Here is an 18,079-nt window from a genome sequence, read left to right as displayed (position 1 = left end):
TGTAAATTGTTGCTTTCAGCAGCGACAAATCCTGCAGCCTGCCCTGTCTTTAACCTCCCCTAGTTCGCTTTACCTCCCCACAGGTGATCCCCCACTCCCCCACCAGCTAACAGTGAATGCTCCCGTCAAATTCTGAATTCCGGTCCTGGCATCGGGTGCTCCTCTGGGAGTCGTGTATCTGCAGGCTCTGGTGAATCTGTACCTGCCAGCCCGTGTTTTTGTGCCGACTGCTGCATCCGTGCTGTGTTTCCTGCTGCAGCCAGTTCACAGATTTGACGCTCTGCTCTTTCTACTGCTCTCAGATAAAGAGTCCACCACACTCCAGCAAAATTATGAGATGAAATATCACTATTTATGATTCCTGCTTTCTGTTTTCCTTCTCTGGTTTGCCTGTTTGTTAGAATCCATCTCTACTTTAGTCCTTTCTTACCTGATTGTATCTCATTTAGGAAATAACTAAATGCATTTTAAAGAACTGTCTCTTTGCTGTTCAGGTAAGAAAATCTAATCTACTCGGCGCATCGATGAGGATAAAACTCAGCACCTCATTACGCAGACGCTTCACCACCAGAGTTGTTGACTGTAAAATCATGTCATGGCTTAAAATCAGCTTAGACCAACAGAATAAATAAGATGGAACAGTCACACAAACAAAAAATGTGACTTTCTCTCCCTCTTTTTGTTTTTACCATCTAAGGGAGTGAAAACAGGTCCACTTACTTAAGTCCAATTATCTGCTCCGTGTGGACACTCCACGAGAGCGACAGCTTTGCTCTCAGGTGCAGAAGACCAATTTATCTCATCGCTGCCACGATTGATCACAGCCTGCCGGTTTATTTGTCAAAATCGCCATTATCATACAGCACATCTACTCATCATTGTCATTATTTTAGTTCACCTCACTTTAAATTGTGCAGAACCTCCCAATGGCGGCTTTAGGGTTAGAAAAATAGGAAAGGATTGTCATTACTGGCCACGGAGGCAGGTGCATAAAACTCCTGTTGTTGAGTTATTTGCTCTTGCTTGAACAGAATCCATCACATTTTGTTTCTGTCTGACGGGACAATTACTATTGTGTTGCTGCAGCTTATCTTCTGGCCTCCGCCCGAATCTGAGCGGTCACGGGCCGAGTCGACTAGTTCCTTCATCTACGTTCCGTGTTTTCCACGTGCGCAGTTATTCGCGTGTTCGTTCAAACACCTGGAAGGGCTACATTGACTCAGTCACTCTTCCCATTTTCTTTACGTTAGTTGCTATGAAAGTGTGAATTAGATCAAACAGATGTACTGTGTTTATCCCTGGGAGTGTGTTAGTGGGGGTGCACGTGTGTGTGTGTTCGTATGTGTTTACATTGTGACATAAGGACACAGAGGGGGCTCAGCTGGGGAGAGCCAGTGTATACAGCATGCGTACATGAGAACACCTGGGGCTCATACTGTACATATGTATACTTGCACAGCGCTCTCAAACGCACGTGCACATTGTGCAGCTGACGGCTGCCGAAACTCATTTGTGTCCTTTGACAGTTGAGCCCCTTTCATTTTCTCTCTTGTTTGGATTCCACAATCCCCCCTTTCGAACAGGACTGAGCAGAAACGGGGAGTGAAAAGGTCAAGAGGCCGTGTCCAACCTCGCTGAGGCGGCGACGGAATTAAACTTTCATGGAGATGCTTTTGAAAAGTGCTGCTTCGGTTTAATAGATTATGAGAATCATTGGATCCAGCGATTCTGCTGAGGTCGCTTGTACAAGATCTCCGAGGATGAACTGTCAGAAAAACCAACTCAATCATTCGTCCTCATACATTCCCTGCTGTACTTTACATACATTTATGGCGTGTGGAGGTTTGGGGAGGAACCTCCTTAAAGGCAGACACAGAGAAGGGCAGATGGAAGAAGAAAAGGACGGTTTAAAAGAAAACGGCGAGATGAAGGGAAGGACAGCTGATATTTAAATCATGCGGGTTGGTTGTTCTGCGCAGCCCAGGTCTATTTAAAGCGCAGCAGCATCTGCTCAGCACCCCTGTGTTTTCAGGCACTATGGGGAAATGCACACAGTCTCTGGCACATACAGTTACAGGCTCCGTCCCCCCTTCAGCTGTATTTATGAGTCCTCTGCACTGTCATGATTCTAGTCTTACACTTTGATGAAACCACCAGATGTGGACGCAGCAGCCAGCAGTGGAAAAACACACTTCACAGACGAATAGGGAGGAAACTTTGACCTCGTTGTTTTTGTGTCTGTGTTGCAGTAACAGCACATCAGGAGGCGCCTACATTAAGCAGTGCTGCAAGGGCTTCTGCATTGATATTCTGAAGAAGATAGCCAGGAACGTCAAGTTCACCTACGACCTCTACTTGGTCACCAACGGAAAACACGGCAAAAAGATCAACAACGTGTGGAACGGCATGGTCGGCGAGGTACGACGGCCCGGCGCTCAGCGCTCTCGATTTCACCGTAATCACATTCCTTCTCAGCGAATTACATGAGAAAATTGATACCACTTTCCTGCCTTCCCGCGGCCAGTCTGAAGCTGTCACCAGTAGCCCGTTAGATTAGTGGAATGGAAAAAGGTTGAAACAGGTAGAACCTCTCCCACAGCCTTCAGGGCTGTTTAGGACACACACTGCTTATGGTGCAAATAACGCTCGCAGTTAAGGTAGATTAAACACACTTTACAGCAGGTTTAAGAAGATTTAATCTTCTCAGCTTAGGTTTTGTGAGGAACAGTAAAAATGTAAATGTGTGTATGGAAATGCGTCGGTGTGCATTGAGTCATTTTTACATTGCTTTTTGCTGCAGTTTGACAGATTTTACTGCAGATTACTGCAATCACTATTAGTGGTAGTGATGCTATCAGAAGCAGTAAAGATAATACACTGCTAATAACATAAATAGAGAGTAGTTGTGTGTTTTGTCAGTTTCGACAGCGAGCCTAAAAATTACTTCCCCTTCATTTTGGATTACAGCCCTCAGCCATTTTTATTTGATTTATTCAGTGAAGTGAAATTAAAGCTAAATGCTGCCACAGCAAAAATCCTTAAAGGTTGAAAGCAAAATGTTAAATGTCTGATAATGAGACCCGACATGATCCAAAGACAGTGGCTGCCTTAACGGAAGCAGACCGCCAGAAGCCTGTTCATGTTAGAACTTTTAAAACCTGGCAAAAATGTGTGTATTCTAAAAATAGGATATGTTAAAGAGGATCCCTGAACTGTCAGAATAGATCCGGTATAGCTAGAATTGGGAGCACTATAAACACGACAGCTGTGCTGCTTTTTTTTTTTTCATCTGATATGCCTGGAAATGCCCCCAAACTGTAGATGACATTTCAGGCTTCAATTCTCTGTCCTTGTGATATTCAACATCCATAACAGTCAGGCACACGTCAAAGGGACGTTGTCTCATGTTCTTCGTCCAATGCTGATTCCCTCTGCTCTGATGTCATACAGGTGGTTTATAAGAAGGCAGTGATGGCCGTGGGATCGCTGACCATCAATGAGGAGAGGTCAGAGGTCATTGACTTCTCTGTGCCCTTTGTGGAGACCGGCATCAGCGTTATGGTGTCTCGCAGCAACGGGACCGTGTCTCCGTCTGCCTTCCTAGGTAACGCGTTCTTTTGTCTTTATTTAACTTTTTAATGGGTTTGATTTAGCATCAGCTCATTTCTATTCTCCCAATCAAATGTTTCATTGGCAAACGTTGATCTAAATCAACTCCGTTACGAAGCACGAGGTCAAAGATCGGTTTTATACTACCGCTAAGTAATGTTAACAGATTCAAGTGCAGTACAACGTATACTATAAATATTTTTCTGTTGGCTACAACGGTTAGTGTGTGTCATTAGGTTTAATACAGTTCTATATTAATTGTATGCTTTTGTGTGTAGTGCTAGAAAAGTTATTATAAAATGGTCGACTGCCTTTTGTTCTTTCCTCAGAAGGATAAAAAGTGCTTACATGATGGGGCCTCTCCTCATAAAATGGCATCTTTTATTCAGACAGTCTGTCCTGGAGCCTGCCCTGACTTCATTTGGGCCTCAACACTCGAAGCACATTAATATTTCCAGCAGCACAAGCGGAGTGTGCCAGCTGATTTTTGAAACGTCAGCTCAGACAAAGCATTGATACTCTGTTCTGTCCTCCTCCTCCTCCTCTTCTTCCTCCTCCTCCTCTTCCTCTCAATCTTCCTCATCCTCTTCCTCCAGTTGTTCAAACAAGTAGGAAGTGAAGCGATTCTCTGCGCCCCGCTAATGTGCTGTGTTCTTATTGGAGCGAGGCAGAGAGCGAAGGGATGTATTGGACCATGCTTGTCTTGGTCCCTGCGTATCAAAGCCATGTGTCATGTGTGTGTGTGTGTGTGTGTGTGAGAGAGAGAGAGAGAAAGAGAGAGAGAGGTCTGCACAGTAGGAATATATCAAATCCTTTGTATATCAAATCAAGATTGTGGTGAGAACAGATGCGTTTAGGCTGCATGTACGTTAAGGGGTGACTGCTTTTTTTGTGTATTTATATGAGAGATTTGTGTGGGTGTGTGTGAGACTGGGTGTGTGGGCCAGGGTATCAGTGATGGTTCAGTATCTCTCGCAATCATATTAGAGGCACCTCAGTGCACAATCTCTCAGGGCTGGTTGACCCTGGCAGTCACATACTTGAGCATACAGTGACAAACACACACACACACCCACACACACACACACACACTCAGATATCGTCTGGGTTCAGTGTACCTGGCACTCATCTGACTCTCTGAACTCCTGCCCTTCTACACACCAACCACATGTACGCACACACAGATGACATCCCAGTGGATGACATACACATGCCCACAGCAGGGCACATCAGATCACTTGGACTTTGATTGTTCTCTCTCCTCCAGCGTCTCCTCACTCCCCCCCTTACTCGCCATCTTTCCCGCTCCAGGCCTCTACCCTCTCTCAGCTCTCATCCAAGGGAATAATGAGAAATATGGAAATGTGTTCCGTCAAACTCTCTGTGACTAACTCTCCTTCTCTTCTCCTCCCTCGCTCCTCTCTCCCTTTTCTCCCGTTCCCTCCATCATTTCTGTCTTCCCCCATCATTGTTTTGCCGTATTTTGTCGGCTCTTCCTCGGCTCTCCTCCACGGCGCCGCCTGCCTTCTTTCTCCCTGCTCTCAGAGCCCTTCAGTGCGTCTGTTTGGGTGATGATGTTTGTGATGCTGCTCATCGTCACAGCCATCGCCGTCTTCCTCTTTGAGTTTATAAGTCCGCTGGGTTTCAACCGCAACTTGGCCCAAGGCAAAGGTAACACACCCAGACCATGAAATATGACTTCAAGTTTCCCCTTGGAGCCAACTAAATGACATATTGCTACAAAGAACATTAAAGGGTTTCCCTGGAACTCACAAACATTATAGTTGGAGCTGTGTGGAATTGATGTACCGCGGACGCAGAGTAGCATTTCAAAGGGATTAACCATTTTTAAGATGTATTGAAGGCATTGGTTGATTTGTGTTTTCCTTAACATTGTGTTTGTGAGTTGTAGCCCCCATCCTGATGGACCAACGCACAGGAAAGAGTAAAGCGGCTTCTTAAATGACTTCCAAAAAAACGATTTCACCTCTGGGAGAACAGCACATCTGTAGTTCAGCGTTCTTGGAGCCTCACTTTATGTTAGAAGATAGCAGAATCAATACCACCTTCGAACACTCCAGTCGATGTGTTTCATTTATCTGATGCTCTCAGATGGGAAAGAAAGTTTGAGACTAAACGGGCAATTTTCCTGCTTTTATGTACCACCAAACTTCCAGTCTAGAAACAGCTGCTTCTCACATCTGGAAGTTATTGTGCATGCTGTTAGCAGTGATGTACAGAGGTTTTATAGTACTATGCTGTCTAAGATAAGCCTACGTGTTTATAATAGGCATATAACACACACACACACAAAGCTTTTGCTCAGCGAATTAACATTATGCGCCTCAGTAATGTTCATTTCAAATTCTACACACTGCTACGCCTCTCCCTGTGTTCTAGTCCCGCTGCCATGGTTACAATATGGGTGTTCTCGGCATCGAAACCCATCTGATCCCTGTGTCCATTTATTGTAATTACAAACCTGTTGTTACACATGCCTGCTGTGGCCTTTCCCATTTAATCTCAGAAGTGAATAAGCACAAGTTACAAGGGGTAAAGGAAGTGTTACTACATAAACCGGCAGTTGTTGATAGCTGGGAGCTGTGAATCTTAACTCGGGCAGCTTTCAGGATGTCTCGGTCCGAAAGAAAATATTGATTCCTGTTCCTCCTTCATCGCTGCTCCAGGCTGTAAAAACATGTGTCAGGTTTCTGGAAATATTCATTTGGAAGAAATGTAAAATTTATTTCACTTGGTCAAAGGTTCTCTTTTGCTTGCGGAAGCTGTGACGCTCTTAAACAGACTTGCATCCCTCCATTTGTTTCAGTGGCATTTGCAGTCAAATTGATTGAATTACAGCATTTTGTGACAAGACTGCAGCAGTGAGGAGGACAAATTACACTCTAATGGGAATTATTACATAACCAGAGATTTTTAAACCTTTTGCTCTCAGTCGAAAATATTTGTTTGAATTTCGCGATGTGTTTTTATTTATTCCTGTCTTTCCCTTTTTACCGCAGACCCACACGGTCCATCCTTCACCATTGGAAAGGCCATTTGGCTGCTGTGGGGTCTGGTGTTCAACAACTCTGTGCCCGTGCAGAACCCAAAGGGCACCACCAGTAAGTTCATCGTCTCGGTGTGGGCCTTCTTCGCTGTCATCTTCCTGGCTTCCTACACCGCCAACCTGGCTGCCTTCATGATCCAGGAGGAGTTTGTGGACCAAGTTACCGGGCTGTCTGACAAGAAGGTGGGATTGCATGGACACACGCAGGCACAGGTCACATGCACGTCCAGCCATAAACCAAGCGCATTTGCAGCCGGGCTCTTGTAATGGACGCCAGCCTCACGGCCAGACAGGACTCTCCTGGGGGTGTCCCTGAGGGTCAGCAGGCCAGACCCTGTGGCCATAGCTGTCACCGCACAAACATGACCAGCAGCAGCAGCAGCCAGCCCAGGGGCACACACAGTTCAGAGATGTGTGTGATGACATGCATGTGTGTGTGTGTGTGTGTGTGTGTGTGTGTGTGTGTGTGTGTGTGGCTATAGCTGGCAGTGTCAGCAGAGCTCCAGCCAGTCTTACGCTAGAGTGGACACACAATGATGATGACTGATGAGTTCACTTCACAGTCTCCCCCTTGTCCGCTCTCCTCTGTCTCTTCCTGTCAAACTTCACCCTTCCCCCTCTCCTCTCCTCCCCCCATCCTTCTTGGACTCTCCCCCTTTTTTACATAAGTTGGACAAAGTGGACGCGATTATCGGGATATAAACAGACGTAGTTATCTGGGTCATCCTGCTCATCTCTTTTCAAACAATGAAGAAGTTTTTGTCATATTTTCTATAATTTTAACCTGGTGAAACTTGTTTTTAATTTGTTTGTTTTGTCTTCCCACCCCTGCAGTTCCAGAGTCCATACTCCTATTCCCCTCCATTCAGATTCGGGACCGTTCCCAACGGCAGCACGGAGCGCAACATCAGAAAGAACTACCCTGATATGCATCAGTACATGACCAAATACCATCAGACTGGTGTCCAGGACGCGCTGGTCAGCCTCAAGACCGGGTACTGCAAATTTGTGGAGTCCAATCATGACTAGTGGCCATTTATCTTCCTGGGTTTACATTTCAGTGTGAAAAAGAAGGCTTAGAGTGGTCCTGCTGCTGGTCTGTGTTGAAATACTGCAATAACCTAGCTGAGTGTTTCTGTCGCTGATGGTGAAATGCAGACGGTGCCTGCGAGCGCTCATTATTGAGGCTTTATTGAGTCCTACTGCCTCGTGGAAAGAAAGAGCTGCCAAAGAGGCTGTAATTTGCTGTGGAGTTTTCTACCTTTCTGCCTTCTAAGGCACACTAATGAAGGGAAGGCTGCACGGCTTTTTCATTTGTTCATCAGATTTGTGGGCTTTAGGGCATTTTTCTAAAAGTAAATATAATTCATCGATGCGATATATCAAAACCAGGTTTGCTTCTAACTTCTTACGCTATTAAACTGTGCAAGTGAAGCGTTCTGCTGAATCGTCAGTATTTAATACGGTTTTTCCAGTAAATTGGCTGTTTACGCATCGGAATGTTGGACCTGCAGTCAGTGAAGTGGCGAATGACCGCCCAGGCTGCAGCCTTCAGTGTGTTTCTGAGACAGCAGGCATCTAGTGGCTGTATTTAATAAATGACCTTTAATCAAGAGTTTAATTCAAAGTGTTTTATATGAATGTATGCACGTGTTGCACAGAGGCTCCCTGAAGACTGCTTAGCACCTCCTCTGAAACTCTAAAGAAGGATTTGTTGCTGAATAGGGCGACGATATCAGCTCATTATTGCCAGCAGCCATACGTCAAACCTCTGGTTTTGCTGAGCTCAGATGTATCAGGCCTCCACGGGGAGGCTCACTGTGTCGGATACAAATGGCAGCACTTTAGGTTGAATTCAACGTGTCACATCAGAGTAATGACGACACCAGCGAGCTAGCTCACTCTGAACAAAGATATTCTCAAGTGTGGGAATACTTGGAGTCTCTGGAAACGGTTTATGTGAGGCAGGACACAAAACAAGGCAAGATATCAAAATCATTAGAATGTGACGCGGTTGTTAACTAGGTTTTATTTATAGGAGCACCATTATATTAAACAATCACTAGAAATGCGGCGGTATGTCCCTGTCTAGCTTGTGACGTGTTGGGTGTTGACGACCGTGTTTCTCCCACAGGAAACTGGATGCTTTCATCTATGACGCTGCGGTGCTCAACTACATGGCGGGCAGAGACGACGGCTGTAAGCTGGTCACCATCGGCAGCGGTTACATCTTTGCGACCACAGGATACGGCATCGCCCTGCAGAAAGGATCTTACTGGAAGCGGCTGGTGGATCTGGCCATCCTGAGCATCATCGGGGACGGTGGGAAACCGCCTTCAAGTTTAAATTTAAAGTTCTCTCAGCGTTCTCGTCCCCTTCGTCCCTCTGTCGCTGAGCTATCAGGGGCTAGACTTAACACACCATTTCATCATCATTACTCTGTGTGTGTGTCCACTGTGTCATGGCGTGTTTACTCCCCCAGATTATTCTGTATAATAAGCTGTGAGATTGTGTGAACGGAGGAAAGCGAATGAGCCAGACAGAAATCAAACTGGTGAAGCCACTAAAGCGCTCCGCTTCACACCCAGCCCTTTTATTTAGGTAGAGCATTCCACGCACACGCACACACACACGGAGCCTGATAATTCCTCCCATCTTTCCATATCACTCCATCACCATCAATTCCTCTCCCTCCTCCCACAGGCCTGTTTTTTTCTCTCCCCACCTTCTGTCTCCTTTCCATTACGATCTATTTACCACTTCACCTCTCTCCCCTCTTCCCTCCCCCGCTACACCTCACATATTCCCTCTCCAGCCTCCTTCTGTCTATTTATTTTCCTTCACCCCCCCCCCCCTTCCCGCTGCCATCTTAAACCTGCACTTTGTCGTTTTCCGTCCCTGTTTCCAACAGGCGAGATGGAGGAGCTGGAGGCCCAGTGGCTGACTGGAATCTGCCACAATGAGAAGAATGAGGTGATGTCCAGCCAACTGGACGTGGACAACATGGCAGGCGTTTTCTACATGCTGGCTACAGCCATGGGCCTCTCCATCCTCACCTTTATCTCCGAACACCTTTTCTACTGGAGGCTGAGATACTGTTTTACTGGTGTCTGCTCTGGGAGGCCAGGTTTGCTCTTCACTATCAGCAGGGTGAGCAAGAAGAAACTCGTCAATAACCCTTTTCCACTCGCTTGGTTGCTGGTCTGGATATGAGAGAGATAAATAGCAGGGATGCAGCAACATGAAAACTCCAGCACCGCTAATTGACCCATTTTGTACAGACCAAACGGATTTAGAAATACTCAACTCGAGGGCTGTAAAGTCTTGATATTCCAAATACCGCTTTATGTGGTGGTTTCATTCCAATCTTACTATTTTTCCAACATTTTCAAGTCGCATTTTGACCACTATTATTTGTAGAACTCACAGAATTTAGCCCTTCTTCAGCCCCTAGAGGAGCAGAGTGATTTATCGTCTTCATGTCACGGGTGAGGAAACCCCTCCGGACACACTCTTCATCCCTGGAGTTCTGCTCTTTTACATTTAGCAAGCATTGATTAAACTTGTCTCCTTGCTCTGCTCACCTCGATCCCCCACTCACTCAGTTTACGGTCCCACCTTCTGCAGACAACCTCGTGCACTCCTCATGTGTCACATGCACAAACATATGAATAAAACACTGATGATTACAATACATTGTTTTTAAAAAGACCATTGTTTTCAATGGCTTTTCCTTAAGTAGTTACAGAGTTTCTCTTTCTTTCTGAGATTTGTGCAAAGAGACCCTGCTGGAGAGTTGACTGATTGTTGTTTCAGAGTTCTGAAGTCTGAAGGTTAAATTAGAGGACTTTTTTAGGATGACTAAAGTTCATTAAATTCAAATTGTCACCTCAGGAGAGCAATTGCCGTTTTCAGCGTTGAGGAAACGAATGGATCAGTGTCAGTAACAGGACCTGAGAGATTACCTGAAGCATTATTAAGCAACAGAGCTGATTGTTAAATGACTGTCAGACTGTCACCAGCAGCAAGAGAAACGAACCTAAATTAGCAGGTTATTTACAATAATGCTGACTAGATGAGACTAGATGTTGGAGACAGCCTGCGCAGTTTTACTGCACCAGTTAAAATATCACACCGTAAAACGCAAGAATAATCACTCTGCTGTCGTCTGGCAAGCTAGTAAAAGCAGTTATGATACTTTTTCTGCCTGATTTACGTAATGATCATTTATCTAAATGACTATTAGGGACTATTAGAGACGGAGTATATCTGAAAGGCATATTTTTTTAAACTCTAACTGAGTATGTGCTGTCATCTATGTTTACAACACGGATCCACACGCAGGCGCTGTGAAGTTAAAAATGGTAACAGATACACAGCAACGTGGTGTAATGGCTTGACCGCACAGACACAAATAGACCTAAAACCAGGCGGATTCACCGACACCGCCCTAAATAGTAACAAAACAGAAAGGAACACGCCCAGACAGACCTTTCTTTCCATTATTCATATCTCATGTCTCTGCTTTAGGCAGGGCTTTTATTCCAGACGAGCAGCATTTCACACATCGAGTGTTTTACAAAAGTCTGTGTGTGTGTGTGTGTGTGTTTTTGTGTGTGTGTGTGTGTGTGTGTGTGAGCGCGTGTGTGAGCGCGTGTGCGTGCACCTGTCCACCTCTTGATGTGCACCTGTCATAAGAGCAGCGGTATTGGAGGTTAAGTGGCTCTGGGAAGAACATCCATTTGCACTCACAGTGACATCATCGCCCAAATTTAATTTCCTAGGCGCCTCTGCAAGCATTTCTTCCCCACTCCAAAAAAGAGATTATCTCTTCCTACCACATTATGAAGTGAAATGAGGTTAAGGTTTGCAGTAAACGCCGAGGAGCAAACGACGCAGAGGTCTGTTAATTTACCATGCAAGGAAATTAGATCTGTGCGCGTGTGAACCTCTGAAGTCTCCGCTTTTTTCCTTTCCTCCCTCTGCTCCCAGGGAATATGGAGCTGTATCCACGGTGTTCACATTGATATGAAGAAGAAGAAACCTGAGCTTAACTTCAGTCCTCAAGCCAACATGCTGCATCTGCTCAGGTCTGCCAAGTCCGTGGCGCTCTCGTCTCCCAAACGCAACACTGTCCTTCTGCAGCCCAGCATCCTGGATGTGATGACGGGGAAAGGTACTGTAGCACATTGGGACAAGATGGCGGGTTTTGGGGACACGCACAGGGATGAGGTCTTTTCTGTGCAGTAAATAAAGGTGACTCCCTTCACCTTGTCATCGATTGAGGCTTTAATAGGATTTAGTGTCGTGTCCACCCGTCAGACCAGAAACACTTTAGATGATGTATACATTTGCATTCTGCAGAGGGCAGCGCATCACTCAACTCTCTGAGCATCCAAGCATCTGTCTATTGTGTCTCCTGTCCTGAGGTGCATCTCCCCGTGTCTCCTAGGTAACTCACTCCATAGCCTGCCCCCGAAGGGTCCCGGTCTCTATAGCAACGCCGCTGGCCCACAGGGTTTCCTGTCATTGTCTGGGCGACACAAAAACCTCCTGAACAACGCCGCTCCCTTCTCAATGCAACAAAAAGGTCCCAGTCTTCAGACCAGCCCCAACAAGCCCCAGCTGGCCGTCACCAATGACAACGGGAAGAGCCGCCTGGCCGGGCTCGCCGGCGACGCCTCGAAACCTCGAGCACTCTGGAAGAAAAGCGTGGAGACGCTGAAAACCCAACCTAGTGTCATATCTCCAGGCCTGGGTCCGAGTTCTACCCCAACGTCTGGACCTGGACCCCCACCAATGAAGAGCCAGCGCTACCTGCCTGAAGAGCCGCCGCCACCGCACTCCGACATCTCGGAGTGTTCGAGTCGGCCTGCATCTCACAAAGATTCTGATTCCATGGGAGCGAGAGGCGGATTCAAGGCTATCAATCAACTGAGGAAGCGGGGCAGTGGGGCAGGTGGGGGCGGAAGTTCCAAGATCTACTCCATCGACTCTGACCAGGCCAGTCTCCAATCAGCTCCCCCCTACCAGCGAGACAGCCAGGGGGGAGGTGACGACCACACTTATCCCCCCGACCTGTTTCCTCCTGACAGCACATACTCACACGCACACTCTCACCAGGGGGACACACCCATTTTGCAACTGAACGCCAGCCTGCTGCACCACAGCCACAGCGCCGAGGCTGACCTGCACTCCCTGAAGGATAAGAAATACAGCACCTACACACACAGCAGGTACGGCCATATAGATTATATATAGATGCATTACGTTTGAAAATTTAATCTCAGAACGTAAGAAAGGTGGGAATAATTGCTATGAAACATCCTCTTAAAGGAGGTAAAGCTCCCAACGCAGCTGAAGGGCAGGGTTGAAGCTATGCTAAAGATGTCTGTCTGCTACATTTTCACCTGACTAACTGCCGTCGTTCTCTCGTCTAGTGGCAAAGAAAAGGCTGGAGGTTCCTTTGAAGCTCCAAGTGGCGGCTCGGGCTCGCAGGGCGTCAGGCCCGGCCACTGTCGGTCCTGCCTCACCAAGCTGAGTGGCTACTCGGGCCTGTACACCGTCCGCTCCGCACAGGCGCGCTGCGACGCTTGCACCCACCTGGGAAACCTGTACGACATCAGCGAAGACCACCTCCACTCCCACTACTCCCACGCGCACCCACACAGCGGGGACATGTTTACACACTACCTTCCCCAGAGCGAGCTGGGCCTGGTGGGTGAGGGAGACGGACTCGTCAGCCCCTTTGAGACGTCCCCTTCCTCTCCATCTGCTCTGCCCACCTCCTCTTCTGCTCAGCACCTCCAACTGAGTCGTCAGCATTCCTATGAGAACGTGATCCCAGACGGCGTTCCAGAGAGGCACTCGCAGCCGCAGCACGCCCACATGAGGGGGCTGAGCCTCCCCGACAGAGATAGGGAGCTGACCCTGGATGAGGGCGCCTATGCTAACGTTCTCACCATGCGCTCCGATCGCCCGTTCAGCAGCCGCAGCCCCCCCTCCCTCTCACCTTCCCACCACCACAGTCTAGACACCCCTATGCCCCTCCCACGCCGCTCAAAGAGCCTCTTCCCCGATCGCCCTTCTCACAACCCTTTCCTCCAATCGGCCCCAGACATGACACAGCGAGATCCGGCCTCCCAGGCTGTCACACGCCTGCCGCAGCGAAGTTCCGCCCACGAGCTCTACAAACAGCGCATGCCGCTATCGCATACCCTAGGTAACCATGGCAGCCATCACAGCAACCAGCACGGTGGCCATATTGACCACCAGGTGTTCTACCCTCAGCAGGAGCCCCCTGTGGTCTCGTACATGGTCCCACCTGCTGCCTCTCAGCCAATGAGCTATGTGACGGCCCCGAGGGTCTCCAGCGCGGGCGGGAACCGACCCCGGCTCTACCGCCGCATGCCCAGTATCGAGTCCGACGTCTGAGGGTCACAGATGACATGCTCACCGAACAAACACATGCAAGAAAGGGGTGTGTGACTGGACCAGACAGCTCTGATTCTAAGCACACGTGGAGAAGCACACACACACACACACACACACACACACACACACAAACACACACACACGGTTAGCGCTTCTGTGTAGGTCAGAGTTAAAGCCACAGGCGCAGCTGGAGGCACAACAGAACACAACGCACGTGTGTGCGTGTCGACCCGTCTCTATTAACCTCAAGGGGTGGGCGGCGAGGCTCAAACGGACAATACGTCTGCCGACGGAGCGCGAGAGAAGCTGCACGGGGCGCAGACGGAGGACTCAAGCGTCTGGAAGACGAGCCGACCTGTCCCCCTCTCACCAGCCTCTCGGAGACGAAGAGGACCCGGCCCCCTCTTGCTCTGAGACTGCACCCGAAACGCGCACATACACACGTCCTTATGGTTTGGCCCCCACACACTCCTCTCCAGGACTCTCCTGTTGCACTATGATTTCTTACAGTCGGCCCAAACTGCACTGCCAGCATGGCTTCAAGAGTAGTAAACTAGAGTAATTCTTGACTTGAAATGGATCAATTATATTTGTAATAGATTAAACTGGGAGAGCTGGTCTGGGGGGCGCACCAGCAGCAGCTGCCCACAGACGTATAAACACTCAAACACACAGACGTGCGCGGTGAAATAAAAGCTGCATACTGTTTGTTATTGTTGATGTCACTTGATTGAACATTCCAAAAAAAAAAAGGAAGGGGGGGTCCAAGATGGCCGCCACTCAGAGCGTATTAGGGTGACGTGTGTTCCAGTGTTTCTTGATCTAGGGAAATCCAGTTTAGCTTCCTCTCTTAGCTAGCCTTCAGGTCATGATGCATGCTTCCTTCTGCCCTGTGTTCCAGTTAAACTCCTATACAGGGTCATATATGCACACACACACATGTATGCACATGCACACAGACATGCACATACGCAGTAGTCTAGGTTAGTAGTTTAGGGTGTGTGTGTGTGTGTGTGATGAAGCTATGAGATGGCTTCTTTTTGTGCACTTTGTAGATTTTATACCCTGCCACCAACACAGACGTTTGACCAAAAAACACTTTTATACTGAGAAATATGAATATACTCGATCATTCGCTTGGTAGGTGTGGTTTTTTTTTTTTCCTCCTCTTATTTAGCTTTGATATTTGGGTTTCGGCGACCAATAAGGGCATAGTTCAGTTGTAGTTTCCATTGTGAGGTCAGTTTTACAGTGTAAGATATTGGGTACAGCGACATACATACAGTATATACACAAAAAACTCTTCTTCTTCTCGCTCTTCTAGCCTTCCCTCTTCCTCCTTTATGCTTTTTTATTCTCTCGATAAAGCTTTTTTTGACTTTTTTGCTTTTTCCTCACCCGTTGTGGAGTGGACGGTGTGTCAGGAGGTTAAGGTGCAGCGGTGGTGTTTGAAATATCCCTCAACGCCGCTTGGAAACGTAGAAACTCGTCGAATCCGACACCTTTTACCCCGCCGTGTGGAAGCAGCGCCGATGAAAATTCAAGGTCGCTTTTAAGGTCCAGATTCCGGGTTTAAGCGTCACTTTATCACACCTGGACGGGCCCCTGAGAGTTTGGCACGTGGGTCGCTGCAGTGGCGCTCGGCGGCCCACGAGAGCGTCACACAAATCCATAATCTGCTGAATACAGGCATCGATTGTGGAGCAGTGGAGCTTTGATGGGAAAAGGACTTGATGTCCCATTAGTCTGTCTCTATTCTCTTCCTATCTAATCTTTATGCTCTCTCACACAGACACACAAACACACACATATTGTCATGTGTGTTGGCTGCAGAGAATAAAGACGCACCTCTGATTGGTGAACACTGCCCCTCCTCCGGTTTGGTGTGCCAGTTATATGCACAATATCAGGTTGCAATATAATACTTGTGTACAGAGAAATATTTGTTTTTAAATGTTTGAAACGGATTTCATTTGTTTGATTTGGTATTAAATGTTGGATTCATTTCAATAACTGTGGATTTTTAATTCTGCTTCTTTAAGGATAAGGCTGGCATGTTTTTAGATTCTTGTGGGGTTTGATTTCTTTTTAGTTTATTTTTTCCTTCCTCTGACGTGTTGATGGTTGGAACATCACTGTTCTTAGATACCTAGTTCAGGTCACCTGAACGCTCAACTAGCAACACGTAGCTGGTCTCTGAACTGAATCACAAAAAAAAAGAAAAATAAAGTCCAGCCTGTGTGCTTAATATGAACCCCCTCCCACCCACAGAGTTTTATTCCACTACAATTCTTTCACCTCTGAGTTATGAGCGTTTTTGTGTGTATTTGTGTGTCTGTGTGTTTCACACCATGCGGGCATTTACATAAGACAGGATGCTTTGTGTGGTTGGAAACTTATCTGTGGTGTGTGTGTGCGTGTGTGTGTGTGTTCTCTTCCCTTCTTCCCACACATAACATTTGACCTGGTTACACGCAGCATAAATAAAAAGCAAACACACACATGCACACACACGTGTCTCTGCTGTTAAAGAGAGCATGTAAAATGAGCTTTGTTTCTTCACTATGGCTTCTTTCCGTTTTGTTTTTATAAATTCTCGTTTCGATTTATTTTGATTTTAACTGCATGACGTGCTCGTGTTTCTGGTGGTACATATTTTGCTGCAGCACCTGAGTTCTCCCTGATTTGACCCACGGGGCTGCGTGCACCGAGGTTCGCCATCCACCTCGGTATCGTTGGAACCGTCTGGCTCCCGCCTGCGATGTCACCGGCATTAGCTCCCACACAACGCTAGCTGCTATCACGGAGGGAGTTCAAAATGTCCCCAGGCTCGGAACAGCTCTTAGCTCGACCCAGGTGTACACTTGTTATATGCAGAACTGGGTAGAAGGCGTGCGTTGGTGTGTGCTCCTCTGGGTCTCCCTGATGTGTTTCTCACTTGTGTATAAGTTCAGGGGTTTTGAAGTTCTAGTCGTGTTGTAAATACGACCCTGTCACTCAGTACTTCTGTACAATCTGTAAATAAGTAAAGGTTAAATTTTTCTACTTGTCTGAGTCCTGTTGATTAATTGGGCTAATCGTTAGCATGTCAATACAGTCTGAAGCGGGTCACATATAACATTAGATGATAGTTACAATCAGTTCTTACCTTTAGTGGGTTCGGGCTAACGTCTCCTTGCTAACCTATTCATTTTAAGAAGAAGAATTGTGTCTGTCCTGTAGGTGCTTCTCTTCCTGACAATCTGACAAATTGTCAGTTAAATTAAATATTTATACACTGTTTTAAGCCCAGGATACATTCCATATCTCTAAAAGTAATAAATTATTAATGAACTGCCCATTTTCTCTGTTATTATCCAACTCTTCCACAGCGGCGTCTCACGACGATCAGCACTCGCAGACCGAGATCCAAGTTTTTGTTTTTCTTGACTCTCTGATTGATTCAATGCAATATATTGACGTTCCCTCGGGACGAAGCCCAATCGCTGACGCACCATTAACCTTTATCAAGCGTCATCAGATAAGAACATTTGTAGACCAACATTCAGCCAATGTTTCAGTTCCAAACCATGAAAACTAAAGAAAAAGGAACTAAAGTAAATGTCGTGACGCTTCGCTATAAATGTCCAATCAAGTACAGAGGTGGTAGTGAGTCACCGTGGCCTCCGGCGTGCAAGGAGGGGACGGAAAAAGAGCTTTGATAAGGGCATTTTGATCGCGTTACTGCCCTCAGGAGAAATAAAACGACCTTTATCACCATCCCAGAGCATGTGCTTTAGAAAGAAGCTGGGTTCAGCAACGCAGAGAAGATGCACAAGAACGTGGCTCCAGCGACGGACCGAAGTAAGAGGCCTCGTTCTGTGGCTGCAATAACGGAGCTGCCTTATTTTAGCACCTGTCTTAACGTCGCACTTCTGCTTAGAAAGCTTTATTTTTACATTTCCGTCTCCCTCAGGAGGCCCACTTTAT

General features: G+C 47.0%; 1 protein-coding gene across 2 annotated transcripts in view; it reads left to right on the top strand.

The window, feature by feature from the left end:
- Window positions 1-17,155, top strand: part of grin2ab (glutamate receptor, ionotropic, N-methyl D-aspartate 2A, b) — a 64,129-nt gene extending 46,974 nt beyond the window's left edge. For both annotated transcript variants that reach the window (XM_057034727.1, XM_057034728.1), the window contains exons 11-20: window positions 2,250-2,418; window positions 3,451-3,604; window positions 5,155-5,280; window positions 6,630-6,859; window positions 7,511-7,671; window positions 8,811-8,998; window positions 9,588-9,826; window positions 11,669-11,852; window positions 12,129-12,912; window positions 13,117-17,155. In XM_057034727.1, coding sequence (XP_056890707.1) covers window positions 2,250-2,418; window positions 3,451-3,604; window positions 5,155-5,280; window positions 6,630-6,859; window positions 7,511-7,671; window positions 8,811-8,998; window positions 9,588-9,826; window positions 11,669-11,852; window positions 12,129-12,912; window positions 13,117-14,110 — 3,229 coding nt within the window. In that variant the 3' untranslated portion in view covers window positions 14,111-17,155. The remainder of the gene's footprint in view (window positions 1-2,249; window positions 2,419-3,450; window positions 3,605-5,154; window positions 5,281-6,629; window positions 6,860-7,510; window positions 7,672-8,810; window positions 8,999-9,587; window positions 9,827-11,668; window positions 11,853-12,128; window positions 12,913-13,116) is intronic.
- The last annotated feature ends 924 nt before the right edge of the window (window positions 17,156-18,079 follow it).

Source organism: Takifugu flavidus, chromosome 6 (genome assembly GCF_003711565.1).
Source record: "Takifugu flavidus isolate HTHZ2018 chromosome 6, ASM371156v2, whole genome shotgun sequence".
Lineage (NCBI taxonomy): Eukaryota > Metazoa > Chordata > Actinopteri > Tetraodontiformes > Tetraodontidae > Takifugu > Takifugu flavidus.
The sequence above is the reverse complement of the archived record's forward strand: the minus strand, read 5'-3'. Positions and strand labels throughout refer to the sequence as shown.